The 18,216-nt window shown below is 31.5% G+C and overlaps 1 protein-coding gene and 1 pseudogene across 1 annotated transcript; both read right to left on the bottom strand.

Annotated features, from left to right (window-relative positions):
- The window catches only part of LOC117926200, a 29,442-nt pseudogene extending 21,196 nt beyond the window's left edge, over nucleotides 1–8,246 (bottom strand).
- A 956-nt stretch (nucleotides 8,247–9,202) lies between these two features.
- Nucleotides 9,203–10,226, bottom strand: LOC117926859 (mitogen-activated protein kinase kinase kinase 17-like). Its single transcript, XM_034846152.1, has 2 exons — nucleotides 9,411–10,226; nucleotides 9,203–9,271 (listed from the first exon to the last, which is right to left on the bottom strand). Exons 1-2 carry the CDS (start codon nucleotides 10,224–10,226, stop codon nucleotides 9,203–9,205), a joined length of 885 nt encoding a protein of 294 aa, XP_034702043.1.
- Nucleotides 10,227–18,216: the final 7,990 nt, after the last annotated feature.

Raw genomic sequence — 18,216 nt, 5'->3', positions numbered from 1 at the left:
AGGCACTTCATAAAGGAGAAAATTGAGAGTGGGCATATTGTAACTTCTTTTGTGTCTACTAAACAAAAACTAGTAAATGTCTTTACAAAAGGACTCATAAACGACCATGTTTAATCCTATAATAGACAAGCTGGGAATGCACAATATTCATGCACCAGCTTGAGGGGAGTGTTGGAAAGCAGAGAATATTTCTTTTGATTTGATTATGGATTAAAATCATGGGATTGTATAGAAAATGAAATCAGATTTGTATATTTATAGTAAGATAGGGAAGTTAGAGTAATTATAGGAATTTGTTTTTATGTCCTTAACCTATTTCCTTTATTTGTTGCGATTTCCTTAGCATATTTCCTTTTTTCCTTCACTGTACAACTTGCATAAATAGGTTGTAAATCAATGAGATCAGTGTGAAGCATTATGGATTAAAAATCTTCTCAAGGAGCTATGATTGGAGCCTAAAGAACCAACAACTATCCATTGTGACAATAAGGCTGTTATCAATACTGCTCACAACCCAGTCCAATACCATAGGACTAAGCATGTGGAGGTGGATGGACACTTCATAAAGGAGAAAATTGAGACCGGGCATATTGTAACTCCTTTTGTGTCTACTAAACAGAAACTAGCAAATGTCTTCACAAAAGCACTCATAAACACCATGTTTAGTCCTATGATAGACAAGCTGGGAATGCATAATATTTATGCACCAGCTTGAGGGGGAGTATTCGAAAGCAGGGAATATTTCTTCTGATTTGATTATGGACTAAAATCATGGAATTGAATAGAAAATGAAATCAGATTTGTATATTTATATTAAGATAGGAAAGTTAGAGTAATTGTAGGAATTTGTTTTTATTTGCTTAGCCTATTTCCTTTATCTGTTGCTATTTCCTTGGAATACTTTCCTGTTTCCTTCACTATACAGCTTGAATACATAGGTTGTAAATCAATGAAATCAATGTGGATGAATTATTTAAAATCCTAATTCCAGCTTTTAGCTTTCATATCCCTTTCAAAATTTTATCAAAGGACGTCATAAGACAGAGCAGTGTGATTGATGGAAGATAGTGTACACCGAGTAAGAACTCCTTATGGGAGCTAACAACCTTGCCTCTTAGTAAACAGACTGGTGGAGACAATCAGCTTTATTATGTTTATAGGATGAAACATGCTGGGTCATTTCTAAGGGCTAAACTAAGATGTTCATAGTGGATGATGTTGATAGTTTCTCTCAAGGACATAGTTGCATGTGCATAAGTGCTAAGCTACATATAGAAGTTGTGCAAGGATATTTTGTTAATTAACATACACCCATATAGATAGGCATGCATTTCCAAGAATATTTGCAGTAGCATTGACATCTTAAGCTGGGGATTTAGGTGGTCAGCATATGGTGGGCACTGTCATTAGATTAAAAAAGGCACATCATCCTCCATTGATGCATAACAGAAAACCAAGCTAATACTTGGGAAGACAAGGCCCTTTGGTTAAAGGGTAAACACACCATCTATCGTGGATGGGTAACAGGACAGATGTACAACAGTACAAAAGGACCAACCAACCTTCTATTCACAAAAAGAACAGCCCTTGGCAAGAGTTGGATGGGGGTGGAGGAAGCTCCAGCTTCAAAATCATGTAACAGCACAAAAAGAGAGAGAGCAAGAGAGAACACAGAAAGAGAGAGAGAGAGAGAGAGAACTTATCACTATCTATAGAGATGAAGAAACTATTATGGAATATATGCCTAAAACAAGCCAATTGGGATAGCTTAAGTACTTAAAAGCAGAAAAACATTTAATTTTGAAAATTTTATGCCCTGTTACAATTAACTTGTGTCAATAAATTCCTAATGCTGGGACAAACCATGGAACAGTTATAATTTACACATTACACAGTGTTTAAGTGCTGGTATCAATCCAACTCAACAACCAAGATTAAATCATAAAGAGCAATCATGCAAAAGATCTCTGGATATGTATAATAATCACTTACTGGAAATGTAGGATTGTGAAAATCATTTGAAAATACGGTGTCAAGATCACTAAAGAGCCTGTGCTCAGGAGTGTCATATCGGCCATCACATAAATCTAGACCCCCAATGAAAGCAGTTATTTTCCGGTTGTTTCCAGAAGCCTGAGTGTCCAGAAGCACACACTTCTGATGATGTGTAAAAAGGGTTCCCACTACCTGGACTAGAAGGAAGGATATCAATCAGTTAATAAGAATGCAAATTTTGTAAAAACATGCTACATGGGCAAATAAATAGGACTAAAAGGTCAGTAAGCACCAAAATTTTCCCTTAAAATAATTACTTTTGATTATTAGCATATAGTTCAAATCACAAATGTAAGAAAATTATTCCACACCTGTTGCTTGAAAATGCTAAGCTTGTTGCTGGCATAACGAGGAGAAAGCACACAATGGACACCTGAGTGTTTAAAAAATTTTCGTGTTTCTTCATCGTGAGTTTGCATGACACCTTCCTGCATTCAAGTGTATAATTAATTATAGTGCATAACCAGAAAATGAATCTCAACACTAGGCTTAACCTTCCATCCATTTATTGGCATACATGGAAGATATATATGGTTATGCAAAGATCAAATGACATAACCAAAAAATGAAGAAAAGAGAGAGAGAAAGCGAGTGTGCGAGAGAGAGAGAGAGAGAGAGAGAGAGAGGGAGAGAGAGAGAAAGAGAGAGATATGTAGATTTGAAAAGAGGGAAACAATGTGACATGTAATTGAGAAATTCAGCTCAATCTAGGTACAACTTGAAAGAAAAAATCACCAGGTGAATGAGCATTACTGTTTTAAAAAGTAATCTGTCATGTGAGGTTTTATCATCCCAAATCAACATAAGGACTCGAACTCCTTCTTCTGACTTGTATTTCAACAATTCTCCAAGGGAAAGCTCTCCACCAGCAGGTACTGGCTTTGTTGGCTCTCTCAGAAGCTTGACTGGGTGGAATATGGACCACCCAATAATATATATCAGGTGGTGAGCTTCCAACATGGCATGGCAAATTTCTTCCCAGCATTGACCTTGCTGAAAAAATTTTCCACCATCAAGTAAAATTTCAGGTAACATTCCTTTAGGCACATGAGCATCCTGATAAAGAGTAATGCTACCTCCTTTGTGGAGAGGAAAATATGTATTGGGAACACCAAGATAGCCTGAGCCAGCGCCAACACCATCCTTATATAGTGGGTTTTCCCCAACTGGTCTAAACTGAATAGACACATGTAATTCAGGATAGGGCTTCAAGGGATTCCCCTGGGAACCAACAATAGGGAACCAACCACTAACAGCATTTCCTGAGATAAGTTTCTCAACAGATATTCCCACCACTCCAATTAGTTGAGCCCCAAGAATGTCATTATCTTTAACATGAAATTCAACTTTCATGACAGGATGAGCAACTGGCACACAAAAATGTTCGCCCCATGAAGGGTTCTCAGAATTGGGAATTACTCTTGTTTGTGCTATTGTCGCCCCTGCTAGACAAACAGACACATAAGGGTCACTGGTAATAATTGAATGATGCTTGCTCGAATGCTTATGCCTTATCTTAAAGGGAGATGTGCAAGATCCAAACATATTGAAGCATCTTCTCACTCTTTCTGTAGCTAAATCCATATTTGGAAGAGATTTTGCCTCTAAAATCCACAAATCTAGCTCCCCATGCAAGAAAACAGCTTCCCCAGAGACCTCAACCACATTAACCGGAGTCTCTCGGTGAACAGTGGAGTCACCAGCCATGTGGACTTAGTGACTACACAGATACTAACTTCTGGATGTATCTCGTTCTTGCTAAATATAGGTCCATAGATTCAACCGACAAATATGCCCTCAGATTATAGATAACCACATCAATGATATCTGAAATTAATCTTGTTGCTTCTGAATAACAGAGGGTTTAACAGAAGAGGCTGGCGAAAAAAGTAAGCACCAGATTAATCTTTCATGAATTTTCTCCTGACTTCACATCTAACACCAATCCAAATCCATGACATAAAACATGCAACTCAAGCACCAAACACTGAAGAGCAACTATTATTCTTCTGTAACATTTGGATGATTCAATCTATTATCCAGAGGCAACCAATTTCTATCTCAAAGTTCACCAACTTAACAACTGGCCTATATTTTCTCTTCCACATCACAACTGAGCTGTCTCAATAATAAACATTCCTAAATCAATTACTGCAAAATCATTAAAGGAGGCCCCAGCCAAGTTAAAAGGATCCAAGAATCATTCCTGCTGAAAGATCAGAAACAGCAAAAGGAGACAGATAAAACACCAATATTTAGATTTACAAGCATCCACAGTAAAGAAATATAAACTTACAAATGCAGACACACATATCTGTTAAATGATATACTTACACTATAAGCAGAAACTTATTTTCATGTTCATGATAATGGACATTCAGTTGTTGCCAGATAGCTTGTGTCAAATGACTACAAACAGGCACAACATTACAAATATGCAGACTGCCATAAACCCATAACAGCGCTTCTCAAGAACTTGTGATTTGTAACCAACAAGAATGAGAAGAGGGGAAAATGGTAGCAAATACTTATCAGCAGTTCCTCTAAGGAAAACATCAGATTCAAATCCTTTATTTTCTAGAAAACCTTTCATGTTAGGAAATCATGTGTTCTGTTGAAACAATTCATTATCCACTATGATAAAGATTCACTATTTGGAAAAAAAAAAAAAACTATTTATTACAGGGTATCGAGTACTTTACAAATCTCACACAATTTTAGCCCTGATCCATTATACACCAATTCACCTGCTATCACCTTTTATTTATTTTTTCCTTCCAATCTGATATTGATACAAACTGCAATTCTATGCGTACCTTACTCATGATGATCCCTTACAATTCTTCAAATAAGACATGTTTTGAAGAAACACATCAAGTATTTGAATCACTACTGAGCAGAATACAGTGAATCACCTTCAAAGAATTTAAGCATGGCGAAGTTTTTTGCCCAATTATGACTCCTGTAATGATTAAAGGTTTTTTAGTTTCAACATTGAAGTTTCAAATTAGGTCTAACAGGTATTATTATGATAGTTCTAATTTTTATGATTAAGATAAGCTTAAAATGTTATATGATATGAGTAGATTGGAAATTTCTTCTTTATTTTCAGTCTAGGCTGAATTTCATGGATGCAAAGGATGGACTGAATGATTTTCCCCCTTGTTTGTTGCTAAATGATAAATGGCATTAGATTCCTTTGATAATTCTCAGGAGTCAAACATGGGAATTCTCTATTCCCCTTCACTTTTTTGGGTAAAGCTTTGAGTTGGTTGGTTGCCAAGGTGCAGTCACAACTTTGATTGAGAGCATTAAGATAGGTAGATGCAAAAGTTTGGTGTTTTTTTGGTGACTGTCCCTGTATCTCTTTCCTACAATTGGTCCTCTTATTCATGCAGCATCCTGTGATAATTTCAGGTACATAAGGTGTGTGCTTTTCTATTTCGAATCAGTTCCAGGCTAGGGATCAAGCTTAGAACAAGTTTTTCAATATTGGATCAGTTTCATACATGCTAGACCTGTCCATATATGTGGCTACCTGGTCAGATCTCTTACCACCAAATAGTTGGGACTTCCTTTAGGTCCCTTCCCCTCTTGTGAAACATGACTTCTGAAAAGTGTAGGAAAATTACCCTCCAAAGTGTTGGTTTGCTGTTGTTTTAGTATCTTTCCCTTTGGGCCACTAAAGTGGTGACTACTAATAAAATAGGAATGGTGCAAAGAGTCCTCCTATTGAAAGAAGGGAATAATGAGTTTAATTTACTTAAAATAAAATTTAGGAATGAGTTTAAGGCCTCTAAAACCACTGTCAATTGAGTGATCACTGTAGGTTTTGAGTTAGAAGGAACAGTCTTTAGCATTCACAAACTGCAGCTAAATAAGGTACTTCCATAAAGAAATGAAGTTCTAAACAAGTAATGGTGACAAGTTGAGTCTTCCATTCAACAATGATGATGTAACATTCGTCTATGGCACTTTCCATCCAGATATCTTTCAGCTGCTTCAAATAATTTCCAGATTTCTTCTCAGGGGCCTTGTTTGGAAGCCAAAGAGCATATGGGGTTGAGTTAACAGTTGATTGAGCAGCTTCTTTGACTCCACTTGTGGCTTTTGAATCCATTTTGATGTTTTGCATAGAAAGGTTAGAGTTTGTTGCAGTCAAAAGGGAATTTTTTAATTAAGTCATTTTAAATGTTTGTTACCCAGAGATTCGTGGAGTCCTCTGTTCAGAGTTCATAGGTTCTTTCCATGATGATGGTCATTTTGTTTGGATGAAGTATTGAATGTTGATCAAAAGAAAAAACCTTATCTATAAAGGAAGGTATTTCAATTGTCAAATAACCAAGTACTCATCTTCACTTTTTCCATGTTCTATCTAGAGGAAAGTTTTTTTAATTTAAGCATGCTACTGTCAAACCTATGAATGATTGCAAACTAGGGAAACGAATCATTACAACTGTTAATATGACACTCATTACATGGATAAAACCGATTCTGAGATAGAAGATCTAGAATGCCTCATGCATTCTGTTGATTGTATGCATTTATCCTCTTCGGCTTCGGATGCAAGATCATGGTGTTTATCTTCTTCAAGATTGTTTACAGTCAACTCTTTCTTTATAGCCTTGTTCCAACTACCCGATTTTTCTCCACTTTTTCCTTCTAAGTTTGTATGGAATTCTCAAGTCCCTTTTAAAGTCAAGTCCTTTGTTTGGTTAGTGGTACACAAGAAGGTAAATACTAATGATTTGCTACAATTGAGAAGACCCTACAAAGCTCTTAGTCCTGACATTTGTAAGTTGTGTATGAAGAAAGGAGAATCAGCAGATCATTTTTTCCTACATTGTTCTTTGACGATGGGGTTGTGGCACATATTATTTCAGCTAGCCAAGATGGATTGGGTTCCCCCGAGAAGCATTTCCGACATGATGTTCATCAATTATAAAGGTTTTGGCATTTCCAAGAGAGGGATAGTTTTGTGGCAAAATGTGTGCATTGCTTTAATTTGGGTTGTGTGGAGGGAAAGAAATGCTAGGATATTTGAGGATAAAGTTAGGAATTCAGATAATCTATGGGATTCCATTCACTTCCTTGCTTCTCTTTGGGCTTTTTGTTCTGTGGTTTTTAAGGGTTTTCCCCTTAACGTGTTACAACTAGATTGACTAGTAGTGTGTAGCTCCAACGGGATGGTCTAGCCAAGAGAGCTTGTTCGTAGTTTTCACTTTGTAGCGTCTTGTTTTTTTATTGTTGTTGTTTAGTTTTTTCTTTGGTGGGAGGATTCTTCATCCTTCTTTTGTATTTTTTTTTCTATCAATATATCTATTTATTGTTTCCTATCCAAAAAAAATTACATGGATAAAACCTTAAAGATTCTGGGGAAAGCCAAAAAAAACAAATGTACAAAGTGAACTATCAACATGAATTACAGAATCTAACTACATTGAGTTACAGACTCAAGGGATAAGCTTTAATCCAACATTGGGGAGAAGACCGGTCCCACTAGAGAGAAAAAATATCACTAATTCATACCTATCCACAGGTAATCCCAATTTTGAGCGCAAGAACCAGCCATCAATATTTCTATATGAAAAAAATAATAATAAAAAAATCATAACAAATTATAACTGCTTCTTCTGATAAAATTCAATTCAAAGATAAAAGGCCGCACTGATATACTATGGTGAGACTGCTACTGCAACAAAAGAACATTAAATCCACATACCCAAAATATTAGGGTTAAACAATTGCTGCAACCAGAATCATCAAATCTCTACACCCATTTGCATCCGATCCCTCAAAGTGCTCAAACCCACAACCCATGTCACCCATTTTGACAAACAATGGCATTTTTTAGATCATGAGGTTTGTGGGTTTGAGCATTTTTCAGGATCATCATGATTTTACACAACAAAAAAAAAACCCAGATCACAATCATTCTTTTCAGAAGAACAAAACAAGAATTGAACACCAAAACAACACCCAGATATTAATTTTGCTTGGAAATGTTATAATAAAAAAAAAAAAAAAAAAAAAAGGGATGAATAAATTACCTGAAGAAAAAAGAGAAAATGGAGGATGAGGAAAATGGTGAAGGATAGAGAAAGAGATTACCATGAGGCGAGACATTGTGTCTTCACTTTGGACATGGAGAAACGGTCACCACCAAAAATGGCGGGAGATTACCGGACGGTTATAACTTTCTCTTTATCAGTTTTCAAACCATAATTTGTGGGTTCAAATTTCTCAACTTCCTGCTGGGCTACATATATGATATGTTAAGGGTAAGGTGGGTTTTTTCTCACTAATTTTGAAAATATATATATATAAAAAAAATCACAATTTTTATAAATAATTTTTATTTTTATCAATTTAATTTATTACTAATAATAATAAGCAACAAATTAATATAAACTAAGATTTGAGAACTATAATCAAAATTTAAAACTATTTTTAATAATAAAAAAGGAAAACATTTTAATCAACTATAGAAAACAGAAAATTGGAAATGTTTTTCAAAGCAATTCTTGAAAAATAGTATTTATAATGGTTTCAAAAAGCAGTTTTCTAATATTTTATGAAATAAAAGTATATTTGAAAATTTGAAATGTTTTCAATGTAAATTTTTTTTTATGTTTTTAAATGTTTCTTAAAAGTATATGATGCTTAATTTTAATTACTTTCTATATTTGTATAATTATTTTTTAAAATATTCTCTAAAAAATGAAAATAACTAAAAATAAAATAAAATATGTTTACAAAAAATACCTCTTTTTAGAATAAGTTTTTTCAGAAACACCATTTTCATTCAAATAAATAAATAAATCAACTTGTTTTCAAGTTTAGAAAACAAATTTCTATATTTTTAAAAATAGAAAAATATTGTTTTAAGAAATAGTTCTCATAGGCTCTCGTTTTCTGTTTTTAAAAACATAAAGAGAGCGTTTCCGAAAAACATATTTTGAGAAATTTTAATCCTTTCCAAATTTGTAATCTTCTTTCTACTCCAAATAAAGAATATGAAAGCTCACGTTTTAATTAGCAATTTAGCATACACATGAAATTTATAACAGTTATTGATCAAAATCACTGCCAAAGAGGAGGAACAGAATGACTCGAAAGCAATGCACGATAAGAAGGCTTCTCGGAATCAGGCGAAGGCGTACAGCATCCGGGAGGAAGTGGAATATTTGGAAGTATTGAAGGAATAGAATGCACCCTGGAAGGAAGGGAATGCCATGTAGAAGAAACCAAACCAGTAATTGGAAGCGATGAAGTACAAGAACGCTCCACCAAAGAAGACAAGCTTGGGGACGATGAGGATGACAGCATCTACTTGAAAGCAAGTCATTCATTACCATCTGGGTAGGGATGGGGGCGACAAAGGAGTGATTCATCAGCTTCTCGGCCGTCCATCGTCTCCTCGGATCCCTCTCAAAACATCTTACAAGGAAATCCTTCCCACTTTCGGATAGATATTTTGGTATGTTAGGTACTTCACTCTTAACTACCACATGCTCCACTATCTCATTCACACCCTTACACCTATTCCAGGGGCGTTGTCCGGTCACCAACTCAACCACTGTGCACCCTAGTGACCATACATCCATTGGAGCCTCATACTCTTCGAAAGCCAAAGACTCGGGCGACATGTAAGCCGGGGTGCCCCGGAACCGGACCTCAAGCACTTCCTGTTCTCCATCCCTTCTAGCCATTCCAAAATCAGCAATCTTAACAACATTCCCACCATCTTTGCCGGGAAAAACAAGTACATTATCCGGCTTCAGATCGCAGTGAGTCAATCCTCTCTCGTGCATGTGGCAAAGCCCTCTGACTATCATCCTGGCGTAATGCCGAACTTCAGGTTCCGATAATTTACCTCCGCGCCTCTTCATCAAAGTCTTCAGACTTCCTCCGGGTGCGTACTCAAGAAGTAGATTATAAACTAAATATCCATCGACTTCTATGCTTGCATAACCACCGAAGCACTGAACAACGTCAGGGCAATTACTCAGAGAGAGGAGGATGTCTTTCTCTCTTAGAACGAAAGAAGAACGGGTAAAAGCTGAAGATTTGACAGCTAGCAGGAGACCACCGTCTCTGAAGACGGCCATGTAGACTTTTCCATAAGTTCCCTTCCCAAGAAGACGCTGTTTCACTATCACATCCTCCATGGCTGATTTTCTTGTGAAAACTGTAGATACCAACATATGATATAGCAGGGGATATGAATTTGTAGAAAGAATTTTGATTGCAATTTGTTATGTTGGTGGTGAAGCAAGGGTGAGAATCCCTATTAGGACTGTTAGAAGAAATCCTTAGGGATTACGGATAAAAATTCTCATTTTAGATATAGAAGTAGAGAGGTTTAGGAAGTGTAGTTTAAAATGTATTTTTAATAAAAGAATCATTTTGAGATTTTTAACCTTTTTAATTAATTTAAAATTTAAAAATTAGCCTGTTGAAATATAATTAAGAAAAAAAAAGTTTGGATTGCTAGATGAAAATTTTTATAATTATTTTAAATTTTAATAAAATATAAATAATATATTTATGATATTGGGTTCATTCGCTAATCTAATCACCAAATAGTGAAAATGATTGGTTCTATTTTAAAAATATTATTTTTTAGAATAAAATTTTATTTGAAAACTTAAATTGTTTTCAATATATTTGATATTCATTTAAAATGTTTTATATTCAATCAATTTTCATATTTATAAAATTATTAAAAAAAAAAAATGAAAACAACTTGAAGATAATTAAATCATTTTGTAATCCTTTGAGTAGTAATCCTTTGAGTAATTTGATATTTTAAAATTTTAAGAGATTTTTATTTTCATCCACCCGTAAATTTTCCTAATTTGATATTTTAAAATTTTAAGAGATTTTTATTTCGATCCACCTCGTAAATTTTCCTAAAGCTCTCTACTTTATTTTCACCCACTATAATGTTTTATTCTCTAAAAGTATTATTTCCCTCGATTTTCTAAAAAACTAGTTAAAAGTGAAATATAAGGTCATGTTTGGTTGTTGTTTTTGAAAACTATTTTGGAAAACAATTTTTGAGAACAGTTTTTTGTATTTTAAAGAAGAAAAAAAAATTGTGTTTGGAACTGAATTCTGGAAAACAGTTTTTGTTTTAAAAAAAAAAAAAAAAAATTGGTTGAGTTAATAAAAAAAGTTTTTTATAATAAGTAAAACAAAAAACATGTTTGAAGGATTTTTTTTTTAATTAATAAAATGTTTTCTTCCATTAACTTGATATTATAAATATATAAATAATTTTTATATGCACAATTCATTTAAATTAAAAAATAATATTCCATTTTGAAATTTATATACTAGTTATAATTTTCTTAAATAAAATATGACTTTGTCAGCATGTGTAAGTATATTAATTTTAATAATTTAAGGAAGAAGAAAGAGTTTACGGGTGGGGGTGTAGTGGTTGGGTGGAGCTCACTTTTATGGAAACACAAAAAAAACAACTAAGAAAACATAAAAAGAAGGAAGAGAAAATACGAAAAATAATCTATTTTTTAACAGTAAAAAAAATAATGAAAACATCTTTTTATTGTTTTAAAAAAAGTGGTTTTTGAGAATACAGAAAATACAAAAAACAAAAACACACCCTTTTTCCTAAACAAATTTTTTGTATTTTTTGTTTTCAAAACCAGAAAACAGTTATTGAAAACAGAAACCAAATAGACCCTAAGGCTTTGTTTTTTAAGTCATAGATACCAAATAGAAAACAATAAACTAAATTTATTACATTATAATTATATTGGATGATATTAACATATTAATTTTAAGCAAAATATTTTAGTTTTTTCTATTTAAAAAAAAAAAAACAAACATTAGTAGTCAAGTTTGGTTTCAAAAAAATAAAAATATTTAAAAAATAAAATGTTATTAAATTAATTAAAAATTCTATATCTTCAAATTATTTAATATACATGTATATTGGATAGTTAAAATAAGTTAAATAAATTTAAAATAACATATAAAAATAATTTATTAATTTTAATTTAGTTTTTATTTTCCTTTTAATTTCTTTACACTTTGTTTGGATAGTATTTTTGAAAACCCTTCTCAAAAGTGTTGTAAAAAATTGTTATATTTTGGAGAAACTTGAAATATTTTTAACTTATTTTCCATATTTCTAAATAATTTTTTAAAAATAATTTAATTTTGATTTACAAAACTTTGTTTTTGTTTTCAATTATTTTTTGTATTTGTATAATTATTTTTAAAAATAATACTTAAAAACCAAATTAAAATAATTAAAAATAACTAAAATACGATTATCAGAAACCAGACGATTTCTATTTCTAAGGTTGAAAACTATTTTTTATCTTTAATAGTTAAACCTGTTTTGGAGAACAGAAAAATGAAATTTCCGGTACCGATGAGGATGATCAGGATCAGTCTCCTTCTTCTTCTTCTTGGATGAGGATGTCAGGATGATCAGGATCAGTCTTCTTCTTCTTCTTCTTGGATTCTTGGATGAGGATGTGAGGATAATGAGGATCAGTCTTCTTCTTCTTCTTCTTGGATGAGGATGTGAGGATGATCAGGATCAGTCTCCTTCTTCATTTCTTCTTCTTCTTCCACTTCGTCTTGGATGAGAATGAGGATGATCAGGCTCAGTCTACTTGTTCTTCTTCTTCATTCCTTCCATGGAATTTTTTTAAAAGAAGAAGAAGAAGCAGACGAAACCAGATCAGTCTCATTGTAGATTATAAAACAAATATCCATCGACTTCGATTCTCCCTCTGAACCAAAGAAGAACGGCTAAAAGCCCAAGATTCCACAGCTAGAAGGAGACCACCGTCTCTGCAGACGGCCATGTAGACTTTCCCTATCATATCCCCATGGCTGTTTCACTGTCAAAAACACCTCCCCAAGAAACCCTCAAGGCTTACGGATAGAATTTTAGTTATAGAAGAAGTTGAGATGCTGTGGAAGTGTTCTTTAAAATCTTTTTTTTTTTTTTAAATAAAAGAATAATTTTGAGATTTTTAAAACTTCTAATTAAATTAAAATTTAAAGGTAGCTTTTAAGCACGTTTAAAATTTTAACTTAGTGGCTGATTTATTTAAAAAGAAAAATCTAATTCATTGATTTGGAACCCAAATAATATAATCTTTTTATTAATTTGATATTTTAAAATTTGAAGATATTTTTAATTCAATACTTTTTTTATTAAAGTTTTCCACCTCTATTTATATAAAATTTCTTTTTAAAAAAATAATTAAAGTTTCCCGTGGGTTATAAAATCTTCATATCATAAACTTCTCTAAATCTCTCAATTTTATTTTCTCCCACTTTAATCTCTTATTCTCTAAAAATATTATTTCCCTCTTTATTTTCTAAAAACATTTAAAAACAAAAAAAAAAGTACTTTTTTAGGGTGTTTCTTTTTTTCTTTTTTTAACTTTTTATTGAATGCAAATACATGACACGTTTTTGTTTGGATTGTATTTTTAAAAGTAATACTGAAAAATAGTTTTTAAAAAATTATTTTATGATGTTTTCTAAAACAAGATCTATTTAAGAAATTTTGTATTTTTAGATAATTTTATAATGATTTTATCCACAATGATTTATTTTCAATTATTTTTCATATTTATATAATCATCTTTTAAAATAATTCTTAGAAAGCAAGTGAAAATATTAGGATTCTAATTATGTCAAACCTTACATAATCATTTAAAGGGGAGTGAATAAGGTGACAGTTACTTTTTGCAAATTTAATAATAATAAGTGTAAGATATAATATAAGCAATAATACAATAAAAAAAAAATCATTGCAAATAAATTAAGTAAGAAGAGTAGAGAAAGAGAAATACAAATTCATGATTTTATAGTAGTTTAGCAAAATCCGACCTACAATCTTGATAATACAATAAAAAAAAAAAATCATTGCAAATAAATTAAGTAAGAAGAGTAGAGAAAGAGAAATACAAATTCATGATTTTATAGTAGTTTAGCAAAATCCGACCTACAATCTTGATAATACAATAAAAAAAAAATCATTGCAAATAAATTAAGTAAGAAGAGTAGAGAAAGAGAAATACAAATTCATGATTTTATAGTAGTTTAGCAAAATCCGACCTACAATCTTGAGGTTTCACTATACCAAAACTTCCAAATTGGATTAATCGGTTCCAATGGACCTTTACACCCTATTCAAGTAATCCCCTTACTCGAATAACTTCTCTCATTATAGGTAGATAAGAATGAAATTAAGAACTCCAAACCAAACAACAAATTAGACTCTCAAAACAAAAAAAAATTAGGGTGGATTTGAAGGTGCACAATACAATTTGCAAGTAAAAAATTGAATGCACTTTTGGAAGAGCTTTGAATAAGAAGAAAGAAAAATTTTCAATCGAATGTAGTTGTTCTTTATCAATAAATGATCTAAAACTCTTTAATATATAGTTTTCTAGCTCAAGACCCTAAAAACCATAAACAAACTTTAACCAATTGAGCAATCAATTTGACCAATTTACTAGTTGGTGTGCATTTAAAACAATGATAGGTGAGCATTGAAAATTGAAATATAAGGTCCTATTTGGGAACTAAATTCTGGAAAACAGTTTTTGTTCTAAAAAAAAGTTTGATTGAATTAATAAAAAAGTTTTTTAGAATAAGTAAAACAAAAAACATGTTTGAAGGAGTTTTTTTTAATTAATAAAATGTTTTCTTCCATTAACTTGATATTATAAATATATAAATAATTTTTATATGCACAATTCATTTAAATTAAAAAAAATATTCTATTTTGAAATTTTACGCCAGTTATAATTTTCTTAAACAAAAAGATAACTTTGTCACCATGTATAAGTATATTAATTTCAATAATTTAAGGAAGAAGAAAGGGTTTGCGGGTGGGGGTGTAGTAGTTGGGTGGAGCTCATTTTTATGGAAACACAAAAAAACAACTAAGAAAATACAAAAAGAAGGAAGAGAAAATACGAAAACAATCTATTTTTTTAACAATAAAAAAATAATAAAAACATCTTTTTATTATTCTCAAAAAAGTGATTTTTGATAATACTGAAAACACAAAAAATAAAAACACGTCGTTTTTCCCAAACAAGTTTTTTGTATTTTTTGTTTTCAAAAACAGAAAACAGTTCAGAAAACAGTTCAGAAAAATGAAATTTCCGGTACCGAGGATGATCAGGATCAGCCTCCTTCTTCTTCTTGGATGAGGATGTGAGGATGATCAGGATCAGTCTTCTTCTTCTTCTTCTTCTTCTTGGATGAGGATGTGAGGATGATCAGGATCAGTCTCCTTCTTCATTTCTTCTTCTTCTTCCTCTTCGTCTTGGATGAGAATGAGGATGATCAGGCTCAGTCTACTTGTTCTTCTTCTTCTTTCCTTCCATGGAATTTTTTTTAAAGAAGAAGAAGAAGCAGACGAAACCAGATCAGTCTCATTGTAGATTATAAAACAAATATCCATCGACTTCGATTCTCCCTCTGAACCAAAGAAGAACGGCTAAAAGACCACCGTCTCTGCAGACACTTTTCCAAAAGTTCCCTATCATATCCCCATGGCTGTTTCACTGTCAAAAACACCTCCCCAAGAAACCCTCAGGGCTTACGGATAGAATTTTAGTTATAGAAGAGGTTGAGATGCTGTGGAAGTGTTCTTTAAAATCTTTTTTTTTTTTAAATAAAAGAATAATTTTGAGATTTTTAAAACTTCTAATTAAATTAAAATTTAAAGGTAGCCTTTTTAAGCACATTTAAAATTTTAACTTAGTGGCTGATTTATTTAAAAAGAAAAATCTAATTAATTGATTTGGAACCCAAATAATATAATCTTTTTATTAATTTGATATTTTAAAATTTGAAGATATTTTTAATTCAATACTTTTTTATTAAAGTTTTCCACCTCTATTTATATAAAATTTCTTTTTAAAAAAATAATTAAAGTTTCCCATGGATTATAAAATCTTCATATCATAATCTTCTCTAAATCTCTCAAATTTATTTTCTCCCACTTTAATCTCTTATTCTCTAAAAATATTATTTCCCTCTTTATTTTCTAAAAACATTTAAAAACCAAAAAAAAAAGTATTTTTTGAGGGTGTTTCTTTTTTTAACTTTTTATTGAATGCAAATACATGACACGTTTTTGTTTGGATTGTATTTTTAAAAGCAATACTGAAAATTAGTTTTGAACAAATTATTTTATGATGTTTTCTAAAACAATATCTATTTAAGAATTTTTGTATTTTTAGATAATTTTATAATAATTTTATCTACAATGATTTATTTTCAATTATTTTTCATATTTATATAATTATCTTTTAAAATAATCCTTAGAAAGCAAGTGAAAATATTAGGATTCTAATTATGTCAAACCTTACATAATCATTTAAAGGGAAGTGAATAAGGTGACGGTTACTTTTTACAAATTTAATAATAATGAATGTAAGATATAATATAAGCAATAATACAATTAAAAAAAATAATCATTGCAAATAAATTAAGTAAGAAGAGTAGAGAAAGAGGAATGCAAATTCATGATTTTATAGTAGTTTAGCAAAATCCGACCTACAATCTTGAGGTTTCACTATACCAAAACTTCCAAATTGGATTAATCGGTTCCAATGGACCTTTACACCCTCTTCAAGTAATCCCCTTACTCGAATAACTTCTCTCATTATAGGTAGATAAGAATGAAATTAAGAACTCCAAACCAAACAACAAATTAGACTCTCAAAACAAAAAGAAATTAGGGTGGATTTGAAGGTGCACAATACAATTTGCAAGTAAAGAATTGAATGCACTTTTGGAAGAGCTTTGAATAAGAAGAAAGAAAAATTTTCAATCGAATGTAGTTGTTCTTTATCAATAAATGATCTAAAACTCTTCAAGATGTGGTTTTCCGGCTCAAGACCCTAAAAACCATAAACAAACTTTAACCAATTGAGCAATCAATTTGACCAATTTACTAGTTGTTGTGCATTTAAAACAATGATAGGGGAGCATTGAAAATTGATCCTCGACTGATCAATCTAGGTTCTACCTCAACTAACCACATCGCAACTACTAACAGAGAGAGGGTGCAAAAATACCCCTTGTATAGTTCTGGCTTATTTGGTTCCTTACCCTCAATTGATTGTATTGTAAAGTATTTAAACAAAATGGTTTGAGGTTTGAAACCTCCAATAACTTGTTTTAACCTCATAAAACCTTTCCAAATAAAGTTAAGAAAGAATTTAACTCAAAGTTTAAATACAAAACAAGAAATTATCCCCTTTTTTTTGTTGGCAAAAGTGATCCTTTTAAGTTCAAGGAAGGATGAACTTAAAGTTTCAATTGCATGAAAATAATTTAAACTCAAGTATACTAACAAATACCATCTTACACGAGGTCTTAATTCATTTAAGTCATTCTTTAAATTTTCATAAGTAAATTTAAAATATTTAACTTGATTTCAACCATTAATAACCAGAATTATGTTTTGTGATTATTAAAACTTGGAAAACAATTAAAAATAATTAAAATAAATTCTCAAAAAGCGGTCATGGTTTTCTACTTTTAAGAATAAAAAATTATTTAATATTTTTTTATTACCAACGGATTTTTTTGGAACATAAAATTGTTTTAAAAATAGTTATCAAATTGGGTCTTCAACTCTAATTGAGTTGTGAACAATTTAAATCCAAAGACACGAAATTCAAGGAAATTAAAAAGGAAAAAAAATAAAATTTAATAAAAAAAAATTCGCATACTTGTCAAAAAGTATGTCGCCTTTGTCTTCTTTCTTGCTGCCTCTGTCCACCACCTCATTTGAAAGCTGTGAAAGAATTACAGAAGGTAAACTGGATGAAAGGAATGAAGAAGAAGAAGACTGAACCAGAACCTGATCCTCATCCTCATCCTCATCCAAACAAGGGAGGAAGCTTGACGACAATGCCGAAGCATCAGAAAGAATCAACTGATGCGGTCTCTGGATTTTTTTTTTTTTTCATACATCCCACTAGAATTCTCATAGACTACAATATCCCAAAACTACTCAAAACAACAAGATTAAATAAATGTTCATTATAGTCCAAAATAAAAGTTCACCATGAACAACTTAATCAAATAAAGCTTCATAACAAATCCATGAGTCATAAATACTAAAACAAA

This window comes from Vitis riparia, chromosome 12 (assembly GCF_004353265.1).
Source record: "Vitis riparia cultivar Riparia Gloire de Montpellier isolate 1030 chromosome 12, EGFV_Vit.rip_1.0, whole genome shotgun sequence".
In the NCBI taxonomy this organism is placed as follows: Eukaryota; Viridiplantae; Streptophyta; class Magnoliopsida; order Vitales; family Vitaceae; genus Vitis; species Vitis riparia.
Note: the sequence above shows the minus strand (reverse complement) of the source record. Positions and strands in the feature narration are given on the sequence as shown.

Excerpts from the sequence above, each read along its gene's own strand:
- LOC117926859 (XM_034846152.1), bottom strand. The coding sequence starts at position 10,226 with ATGGAGGATGTGATAGTGAAACAGCGTCTTCTTGGGAAGGGAACTTAT. Across the intron at positions 9,272-9,410 it reads CCCCCATCCCTACCCAGATG|GGTGCATTCTATTCCTTCAA; the intron begins GTAATGAATGAC and ends CCTTCCTTCCAG.